Source organism: Cupressus sempervirens, chromosome 3, assembly GCF_028749045.1.
Source record: "Cupressus sempervirens isolate cs-2001-9-10 chromosome 3, ASM2874904v1, whole genome shotgun sequence".
NCBI lineage: Eukaryota > Viridiplantae > Streptophyta > Pinopsida > Cupressales > Cupressaceae > Cupressus > Cupressus sempervirens.
In genome coordinates this window covers 1,069,303,239-1,069,314,539 of record NC_143120.1, presented here as the reverse complement: position 1 = coordinate 1,069,314,539, position 11,301 = coordinate 1,069,303,239, and the positions used below count along the sequence as shown (strand labels likewise).

The following is an 11,301-nucleotide window of genomic DNA, read 5'->3' as shown; positions in this document are numbered from 1 at the left end:
TTGTGATTAAATTAGTAATATATTTAAAATCAAGAGATGTTCGGCATGTTTTTTGATGTCTATGTGTAATTGATAGTGCAAATTGTGATCTATTTTGTTGTTATTGTTAATGTTGACTTCTAGTGGAAGTGTTTGATTTTAATTCATAAAAGTTCATGAAATTCTACTTACGCTAGTAGGCTCACATTGTAGAATGTGTCTGATAGTATCACTTTTTTGGTTTGTTTGCATGAACTTTACTAAGTGAGATGAACTGCTGGTTTCTTCCTCTATATGTCTTCATTTCTAATGTTGTACTATGTATTGTGCAAGAGTTTGAAGGAATATTCTTGGGTGGATAATGATTCTTTCCTTAATTCTATATGTCTTCATTTGTAATTTTGTACTATGTGTTGTGCAAGAGTTTGAAGGAATATTTTTGGGTGGATAATGATTCTTTCCTTAAGTATATATGTGGGTGAAATCATTTCAAGGTTTGAGAAAAAGGGATATTATCTGAAAGGTAAGAATCAAACCCTTTTGTGTAATCGAACTTAACAGTAGCATAATATATTATTTTGATGGATCCCTTAGGAAAACTAAGTTATTGTTATCATGTAACAATTCTAATATGCATTGAACTTATTGTTAGGTCTGACAATTATATCTGTGGAAAGATCATTTTTTGAGAAACACTACGATGACCTATTTGCAAAACCATTCTTTGGTGATTTGGTAGAGTACATTAAATCTAGCCCAATGGTTGCTATGGTCTGGGAGGGTAAAAATGTGGTTGCAACTGGCCGAACAATCATAAGAGCAACAAATCCTCTGGCTTCTTCCCCTGGAACAATTAGAGGCAATTATGCAATTGAGATAGGAAGGTTAAAAATGTAACCCTAAATATAAGAGAACATAAATTTCTTGCTTATGTTACTTTAATTAAAATTGTAGCATAGAATTTTTTCTTTTTCTTAGCTTCATCAATTCTTAATGCACTTTTCTTGTTGTGTGCATAGTGCTTATGGTCTTATCCAGATTATGATGTGCCATTTGTATGCCATTGATTAAATTAAAATACCCAAACCATGTCTTCCAATTTTTGACAATGCATCAAGTTTTCACACAATGTTGTTGTTTCTATTTTTATAACCTTTGCAAAAGGCCAACTCTTAATCCTCTTGACTTAGGTATATGTTGTTCTTTGGCTAAGTAGTTATGTTAAAAGAGGAATATCTATTTTGTGGAATTTACGAGGACTTTTATCCTACCATCATCTTCACCCATATTGAGGTTTTTTTTTTACCTCTTTTTTTGTTATTGCTTGCCATTCATTTTGGTAAATGATTGTGCTATGAGGAGTATGAATATGTGGTGAGATTTGCCCAGGGCTTTACTTGTTGTAGTCATCTACACATACTTTGAAGATCTAAACCCACTCTTTTGGAATTGACTATGCATTTGCCTTTGGTTAGGGGATTGTCAGAAGGGACGCATCTATGATGTGAAGTTTACCCGAGTCTTTAAGTTTTGAGTTTACACCTTGCATCATTTGCAACCACAACTTGAGTTTGAAGCTAGGTCAATGCTAATAAAGTCAAGTAGTCACAACTTTACACATTTGAATGTCAACTTTTATCTCCTATTTATGCTTCTTTCACTGCAAATTTAAGAAGAGTTAATGGTTAGAATTTCCTTCACTAAAGTTTCAATAAAGAACTTACTGTGAAGATGAGCCATAACCCCAATTTTTGTAAATGTGTAATGGATGATAGCTAAATATCAACATCACAACTTTGTAAATTTGTGGTGGACAACAACTAATTAAGATGATCCCAAACTGTGATACTGAGATTACTATACAATTTAACCTAGAAAATAGAATTCTATTGATATGGAATATGGAAGCCTGATAATGAGGATTGTCATTTTCAAAATTTGTTTCTATTTTTAGTTTTTTCTTTGCCAAATTTTAGTTTGCAAGTTGAATATGCATTCATAAATGACAAAATGTTAAGTGAACACACATCAAGCACGTTTGAGTAAATATGAGGAGGAAGGCTCTATTAAACCAATTTTTTTGATGGATCTTCTAAGTATAATCGTAGATGTCTAGCTAATGTAGGAAATGATTCAGGTTCAATGTTTATAACAATTTGGGAAACACTTTTTTGGATTGTTTTAAAAAATTGTATCCTATTGTTCTAATAATATGCAATGCTTGTAGGAATGTCATCCATGGTAGTGATGTAGTGGAAAGTGCAAAGAAAGAAATTTCCCTGTGGTTTCTAGAGGGTGTGTGGTGATCCATTTTAATGTTTATATTTGAGAAGTTTTTAGGATGTTACTGAGGTACTTATTTCATCTCATATCCCAATAGTAAAATGCTCTTAGTATTTTTGCTGGAGTCTACTTATTCTGTTATGGTAATTATGAAGTACATGGTTCTAAATTTTTTAGTTCGAGACTTATCTGTTGATACTTGAAGTTGTATGTTCACAAGTATATCATCAATTATAATACATGGTTCTAGCAATAATAGATTAATGAATGGTGGTCTAGCATATGGTGTTGGTGTTTATCTTGCTCTTGAAGATTGCTCCTACCTAAGGTATGAAAGATTATGTTCAAAGATGATGTCTTGGTGGGGATTTTTTTAAATTTTTGAACTCTAGAATATTCTTTGCTTTAATACTCATATTCTTTATTTAAGAAGGAATTTTTGACTTACTATTATTGCTTATTCTTTATAGTGTTCCATTTTTAGACTTGGACATTAATGAGGAATAATATGATGTGTTGTGCCGAGTTATTTTGGGGAATGTTGAGGAAGTTCCTCTTGGTGCTCTTCAGTTTCATCTGAGTTGTGAAAAATTTGATTCCAGCATTAACGATATCGCCATTCCAAAGCATTACATTATTTGGAGCACTCACATGAATACACACATTCTTCCAGAATATGTTGTCAGTTTTAAGCCTCCTCACTAGTCTCAAGGGGAATAAAAGCTCCATATTCCTCATTTTCAAGAGGTTCCTTCTCATTTTGAAAGTTAAATACAAAGGAGAAATTCCTTTGATTCTTGTTGCTATTTTTGATCTAGTGAAACTAGTTCAATGCCTCAGAATCAATGAAATTGCCTTGTTCTCGTCTCCTCACTCTCTTTGTGTTGTTTAATTATTTTTACCTTCACATATGAATGAGTTGATTGCTCTTATGGATATGTATGTTGTCTATAAACTATTTGCAAGAAATTCATGTGGTTTTCTCTTTCTCTTGGTATTTGTAGATTCTTTACATAATTGGTGTTATCCATGAATCTTAACATTCTACTTGGACATGGATATTGATTGTAGAGACAACTCCTTTGTTCAGGTGAAGATGGCGAAGCATAGGGTGAAGGATGGATCAACTCCAAGGAAAAATTTTTTGACAACAGAGATACACATTGCCAAAATAGAGAAGGATGCTCCAATTAAGTTGAACCTCTATCATCCATCCAAGTTTCATATGATCAATCCATTTGAGGAAGACAAAGATAGGAAATCTAGTAGGATACAAAAAATTTCGTGGGGGCACAGCCACAAGCTTTCTTGATCACAATGATCCTCCTCAACTTCGAGGTTCCTTCACTAACAACTAGGCCTGTACCAGACTTTGAATTTCATTTTTCTTTTAAATGTTGGTGAAATTTTTCAGTAATCAATGATGCTAGCATGGCACCCTTCCCTTACATGAAAGGTTTTTGACCTAAGCTATGAATCATTGAGGTCACAAACAAGGGACCTCATCCCCAATTATCAATACCGATGCTCAAACTTGTGAGCACATTAGAGCATTGAAGGTGACTAGTGATGTTGGCATGACACTCTTCCAATACATGAAACATGAAATGCTTTTGACCTAGATCTATAAATCAGTGAGGCCACAAACAATGAACCTCTCTCCCAATTATCAATATTGATGCTCAAACCTACTAGCACATTAGATTGTTAAAGGTACAAAACTATGATCATAATGAGCCAACAGGAGTTTGAGCCTTTATGGTCACAACAATATCACCATCATAAAACCAAAACACTATGGGATGAACCCAATCAGACTTTGAATTTCATCTCTTATATTTGTTTTTGAAATTAATGTTGGTATATGTGGCGAAAACCAAATTGTGCACTGTAGTTGGCCATGCCTATCTTTGTCCATTGTTTCTGTTGAAGTTTATTTAGAATCAAAACTAAACATTAAGTCTGAATCTACCTCACTTGATGGCATTGAACACTTTTTCATTTATTAGATATGGATAATTCCATACAACTGTAGTGAGGAGTGGGCTAGTGGGTTGTATTCTTATCAAAGCCAAGGTGATGATACTCTAGTTGTGTGGTCTGATAGGTAAGTTTGAATACCATGGAATTCATACATTTACAGTGAGTTTTTCATGGACACAAATAGATTAATGTATTTTTATAGATTGAATTGCATTTAATTAGTTTCTATAAGTTGAACTTACTCAAATCTCAAATGTAAGAATCACTTTCCCCAAATTTCTATTAAGTTTTAATAACCAAACTTATCAGACTCAATTTATAAGTACCCAATCTTTATATGAAGCTCTTTATGATTTTGTGTTTCAGGGATCACCCAATTGAGAAAAAGGACATTGTACTTTGGTACACAATGGGCTTCCATCATCTTCCTTGCCAAGAGGACTACCTAATCATGCCAATAGTCTCTTCTACTTTTGAACTAAAGCCAACAAACTTTTTTGAAAGAAATCCTATTATGAGGACTACACCCATGTCTGACAAGGACCTTCCAACATGTTCAATGTGAGCTCCATGAGAATTTTCACCTTTTCATAATGCACTAAAAGAAGTATAGGAGCCAAATTTAAGGTCATGTCTGTTAAATCCACAACTTTATCATATGATAAAAAATGACCATTTTTATATTGTGGATAAAAATGACCATTTTTATATTGTGGATAAAAATGTTATACAAACGGTCGAAGGTACTCTTTTTAATGACAAAGTCCATGACATAAGCACTTAAATGGACCTTCCAATATGTGTAATGTCAGCCTCATGAACATTTTCACCTTTCCACCTGCTCTGAAAGTTGTAGAGTAGTCAAATTTTAATTCAAGTCTGTTAATGTATACTCAGTTAAATCCACAAATTCATCTTATAGTGAAAAAAAATAAAATTCTCAAATTCTCAATCAAGGTGGTATAGGAATTATAAAGAAATAAGGACATTGCTTCTGATTTTACAAATAAAGTTCTTAGAGACATAGTTTTCAATAAGGACATTGCATCTGATTTGACAAATAAAGGTCTTACAAACTTATTTTTCAGCAAAAATAAATACTTTATGTAATAAATCAATGTTATATGGTCCAAAAATATTATATAATCTCCAATCTATAATTCAAACTTTTGTAAGAGATAAAGAAATTGTGATCAATTAATAAATGTTTCATTGTTGGTGTGAGTTAAAAGATACACAAACTCCATGTTGGACTACCAATGTAAACAAATCATGATCAATTAACAAATGTTTCATTGTTAATGTGAACTAGCTTACTCAAACTCCATGTTGGAATGAATGATCGATCTGATTCTCCTGGGCAAGCTTGCATTACTCTACTCAAAGTCCCTCTTTGGCATAGCTGAGTGTGTATCCCTCTCGTTCCTTGTCCTAGTGATCTCTCGAGGAGTTATTTCATTGCTTCAATTTTGTTTGCCGTTGACTATAGTTTTTTCCTATTTACTAAATTTGTTTGTACTTATTGCTAATATAAATGTTTTGTGTTTTGTTTGTCTGGATCTCTACTTTGGTAGTGATTTGCTTTAGCAGGAGCAGTTTTGGGTGGAGCTTTGTATGCTCTTGGTGGCTTTGATGGTCGAAAATACTTGAAGTAAGTTCACATTTCCAATTTTTAAGTTGCGTGTATGTGCATCCAAATAAGGTGATTTTGTAATCAATTTATGTATCTTTGATGTGTCATTGTTATTATGTTCAGTCTAGCTTTTTACTTCAGTTGTTAAATTGTACATAATAAATGAAAGACTATTAGGCTTCACATATACACCCCACAGGAAGTACGTTTGTGTTTCATAGCAGACCGGTAGTGTAACAAAAATGTGGGGTACTTGTCGAGGTGCAAATCTTCAGTTATTTAGCCAATTAAATTCATTTATCTCAACATATGGCTACTGAAGTTGTTCATTTGGACAACATGATGAAGATGAGTGGTTAGTATGTTCTTCAAGTTCCTTTCTAAATTTTTCACTATGAATTTGTTCTAGTTGCAATACTATAGTTTTACAAACATATTTCCATGGATACTACATGGATCCTCAAACTTGAGTTTATAGAAGTCTTAGAAAGTGCATCTTTTAAGCTAAATTTCTCTCATGGATCATATGTTACTGCTATCAAATTATATGTTAGATTTGTGTGATCTCCATTAGGCAATTTATGGTAGGTCTTGCCTGGATTAATCACAACTGCATGCATTTGTTGGAACTGTTGGAAAAAAGATAATGGGAAAGGACTAACACCATGCTGTAGAAAAACTACATATGTTGGGTTGTTTATTATTTGTTTCTTTTTACTCATAAGTAAAAATGGATTTGTCATGTAACTGTGCACCTCTAGCACAATTATTTTATTATTGCTTTTTACTGCATAGTATTTTGTGGAGTTTGATATATTTATAAATATTGTATGTTGTCACATATTTATTCAATGGCTGTAAATAGTAACACTACCTATGATTATGAGATTCATGCTTGCCTTATAGGTTTTATGAGATCGGTGTTGCAACTACTCTATATGCAAATGTTGGATATTCTTAGTCTAATATATTTATTGCTTTGGCTCACCCAGGATGTAGTTCAGCAAGCATTTTTAATCATTGTATATTTCAGTGGAAATGATTCTTTTGATCCTCACCCCTCAGGATTAGGTCCTCATGTATCACTTCCTGAATACATTGAGAACATTAAGAGAATGGCAATCTATCTCTAGGTACAATTTTCATCAATATTCTATGTTTGGATTTCTTCAATCTCGTTTGAAAGATACAAATATTTTAATTTTTATGATGACAATTATCTAATTTGAGTTTGGGGTAAACAAATCAGGACCTCTTAGAGTCGACATGCTTGATTTTTTTAAGTTGCTCACCTATTAATGAAAATTTTATTAGTAGTGCTTCAAGGTACTATTCTTCTTGTGTGTGTGTAATGGTTCACAATTTCATGATTTTGTAATCTACCTATTGGCCTAACTTTTTTGGATTCTATAGTAGAATTTTTGCTCCAATAGTATGGAAAAATGAATTGTTTCATTAGTATTCTGAAGCCTGTGTGCAAGTCTACAAAGAGATGGGTGTCAAGGTTATAGATTCATTACTACACTCAGGAATGGGCTCATCTTCAATCTTTAGAAGATTGAATATGAGCCCATTCCAGACTATAGTAATGAACCTCAAAGCTCCTTCAGCCTGAGCATATCATGTCCTTCGGATGATCTTTTTGAAGCTACTCTAACATTGTATCCTTCAGACTTTAGTTTATATCTGCCAACAACAAGACTACTTTGTGTCATTAGAATCATGAATAAGGAATGCAGAAGTAAGCTTTTTTGGGTTTTTGTTGGGAAAATGTTGATATTAAAGTAGTGGGGTTGCTTGGCATTTTATGCAAATTTGTTTGGTGTAATTTAAGATTTGAAGAAAACTATTGAAATTTTTCCCGTCCTTCCTATTTTATACAAATTAAATATGAGATTCATTGTTACTTGAATCCTCTACAATTTTCAATAACTGCAAGGATACTAAGAGTATATCATCTTGGAATGTTGGTATCATGGCCATTTAACAAGGTTACATTTAATGTTAAGTACTTAGTAGAACATAATTATGTATCTCTTATAATCTTGTTAGGTGGCTGAAGGATTTTTTTTTTTGAGTGTAGGATTACACACAATACATTCATTCTCATGAGAGATGAGTCCTTGTGAACTATTACTCATGAAACATGGGTCAATGAGTTTGACTTAAAATCTACAAAGTTGAATCCGCATAGCAATATCATAATTTGACTTGTTGTGGAAAATATCTCCTACTTACTAATAAATGTTGGGTAGTTAATGGTTGGTTCTTATGGGAAAAATGGTTTTAGAAGCTAAAAAAGTGAAGGCCTTTTGAAAAATAATTGAATATTGTAACTAATATAGAAAATATAAAAATAATATAATATTTGTGAAATTTTATGTTACTTAAAAATGAAATTCTATATTTTGTTTCTATTTTTTAATCTTTTTTTCCACGTGTTCATCAATGTATCATCAATGGCCTTTAGCTATATAAGCTATAGTCTTATTCTAATATATGTCCTTTCCCCTTGCAGTCGAGCTATTGGGTACAGGTTTGGGCCGCATCTAAATGAAATTGTTCCCCTACTTATTAACTATTGTAAAAGTGCATCTGAAGCTGATGAGGAGCTAAGAGAATATAGCTTGTAGGTGTTAAAAGAGTTTTGTTGTAGAGAAATTATGTATTTTCATCTCACACTATTTGTTAACATTAGTGGTTCCATTTTAAAAGTTCATATCTAATGTGCTGTCAAATTTCTGGATTTGATTGTGTATAATTTTTTTTACATCCAGAAATTATACACAATCAAATCCAGAAATTTGACAGCACATTAGCATGGATTGTGGAAATCTAATAGATCTCAGTTCATATCTATATTGAAAGTATATGTATGTTTTGTGAAATGCATCTTTAAATTTCACTCTTCAAATAGAAAACCCTGATTATTCAAAAATTTGTAAATAATTACCTTAAAGATGCAATTTACAGGCATTGGAGAGTTTTGTCCTATGTTGTGCTAGAGATGTGGTCGTTTATTGTGATACAATTTTGGAACTTGCTTTGGACTACATAAGCTATGATCCAAACTACACTGATAATATGGAAGAAGATATAGAAGAGATTAATGGAGAGGAGGATGAGTATGTTAAAATTGCTTAAGAGAATTATTTGCTTGAGAAAATTTAAGTTTTACACAATGGTGTCTTTTATTTTCATGTAATTATGAATTTTATGACCAACATGTGAATACTATTTTGTTGATGTAGAGAGAGTGCTAATGAATATAGCGATGATGAGGATATCAGCTACAAGGTTTGGAGGGCAGCAGCTAAGTGTTTGTTTGCTGTGATAACATCTCATCCAGAAATGCTATTAAAGTTGTATGATGAGGCATGTGCTTTGAACCTTTCTCAATTGTTGCTGGGAGATATTTATCATTTTCATAAAAGTTGACTCTATTTGTCCTATACATTTGCCATTTTTTTGACCTTTGTGTGCCCAATAATTTTGGCTTAGTGTCTCTTTAGAGTTTATGGTTTACCTCTAAAGAGTGAAAAGAATGGCCCTTTTTTCTTTGTTAGAGTCAAGAGGATACATAAATTACATTCTCTTGGCATAACACTAACCTGCTAATGTTATGCACAAATAGAAATAAATTGAGTTTGAAATGATATATATCAATTGTTATCTCATTTCAAAATGTGGTTAGCTTTAGGAATTATTTTATAAGATGTTATATGAAATGATTTCTAGCTAACACCTACCAAGGAAACATAACTTGCTTCTTCCCACAGTGAATTTTGCTCGAGGTTTTGGCATTGTGAAGTGTAGCCCAGTTCTTTATGTGCCAATGGCAATACTAAGAATGTTAAGAGATGGCATGGTTACTCTCGTTGATGTTATTTCTTTGTTGATAAATGTATCTATTGTATTTTCTATGGTTTGTTAAATGGGAAGTAATCTAAGGGGACAACACTTTGTTATGTTTCCAAGTAAGTGTTTTTATAAATATAAAATGATAGCATTATTTAGACTTGCACAATACACCAATTTTTTCTTTGCTTCAAGCAACTTGGAGGGGTGACTTGGTGAGCTAACTCGGCGAGTCAACATGGCAAGAAAACTTGGTGAGTGAACTTAAAGAGTCAACTTGGTGAGGCAACTTGGTGAGTGTACTTGAACAATTGACTTGGTGAGTCAACTTTGGGAATAGACCTAGCAAGCCGACATTGTCAGTAGCCTTAAAGAGGTGACTTGGTGGGGCAGATTGGTGAACCTACATAAACAGCCCCACTTGGTGAGACAAGATGGTGAGTCAACTTGGTGAGACGACTTGGAGAGCTAACTTGGTGAGCAAAATTAAGGAGTCAACTTGTTGAGGTGACTTGATGAGAAAACTCAGAGTCAACTTGGCGAGTGTACTTAAACAATCGACTTGTTGACATGACTTGGTGGGGTGACTTGGCGAGCCCACCTGGTGAGCATACTTGAATAGTCGACTTGGTGAGCTAAACAAGTGAGCTGACATGGTGAGTGGGCTTTGAGAAGCAACTCAATGGGGCAACTTGGCAAGCACACATAACGAGCCAACTTGCCAAGCCAAGGTGGTAAAACCACTAGGTGAGTCAACTTGGTGAGTTGATTTAAAGAGTTGACTCGTTGAGGTGACTGGGTGGGGGTGACTTGGTGAGCTAACTTAGGGGGCAGACTTGGTGAGCAAACATAAAGAGTCAACTTGGTGAGTGTACTTTAATTATCAGCTTGGCAAGCTCACTAGGGGAGTTGGCTTGGCGAGCTGACATGGTGAGTCGACTTAAAGTGGCGAGTTGGTGGGGAAAGTGGGGGTGACTTGGTGAGCTGACCTAGAGAGTTGGCCTAGGGGACAAACTTGGTGAGTGAACTTAAAGAGTCAACTTGGTGAGCGTACTTCAATTGTCAGCTTGGCGAGCTAACTTGGGGAGTCGGCCTAACCATCTAACATGGTGAGTGGGCTTAAAGTGGCAACTTGGTGGGGCAAGTTGGTGAGCTAACTTAGCAAGGCCACTTAGAGACGCGACATGGCGAGCTGACTTGGTGAGAAAGCTTGATGAGTCGACCTTAAGATTGACCTTGATGAGGCAATTTGGTGGGGTGACTTGATGATTGAACTCAAAGAGTCAACTTGGTGAGCATACTTGAATAGTTGACTTGGTGGGGCAAGTTGGTGAGCCAACTTAGTGAGTCCAATCAATCAAGAGGAAACAGTTGAGAGCTTAGAGTGACACAATTTTTAGATGATCATATGAAATGAAATGGGCATGTGAGTACAAAGAAACTAGAAAGACATTGTGTACAGATGAAGGCATGAAATGGATGGTTTTGGAGCACTCAGCACAGACACTCAACATTTAGTACATATCATTATTTGAGATCAAATGGGTGTATGGGATTATATGCAT

The 11,301-nt window shown here is 34.1% G+C and overlaps 1 protein-coding gene across 1 annotated transcript; it reads left to right on the top strand.

Moving 5' to 3' along the window:
- Positions 1-429: 429 nt before the first annotated feature.
- On the top strand, positions 430-2,572 carry LOC149570446 (nucleoside diphosphate kinase-like). Its single transcript, XM_089817166.1, has 4 exons — positions 430-502; positions 632-863; positions 2,207-2,276; positions 2,522-2,572. Exons 1-4 carry the CDS (start codon positions 430-432, stop codon positions 2,570-2,572), a joined length of 426 nt encoding a protein of 141 aa, XP_089673292.1.
- Positions 2,573-11,301: the final 8,729 nt, after the last annotated feature.

What these genes read in the sequence shown, in the direction of transcription:
- LOC149570446 (XM_089817166.1), top strand. Translation starts at nt 430, where the DNA reads ATGATTCTTTCCTTAAGTATATATGTGGGTGAAATCATTTCAAGGTTT. An exon ending in AAAGGGATATTATCTGAAAG is followed by an intron (nt 503 to 631) that starts GTAAGAATCAAA and finishes ACTTATTGTTAG; the next exon opens with GTCTGACAATTATATCTGTG. An exon ending in CCCTGTGGTTTCTAGAGGGT is followed by an intron (nt 2,277 to 2,521) that starts GTGTGGTGATCC and finishes TAGCAATAATAG; the next exon opens with ATTAATGAATGGTGGTCTAG.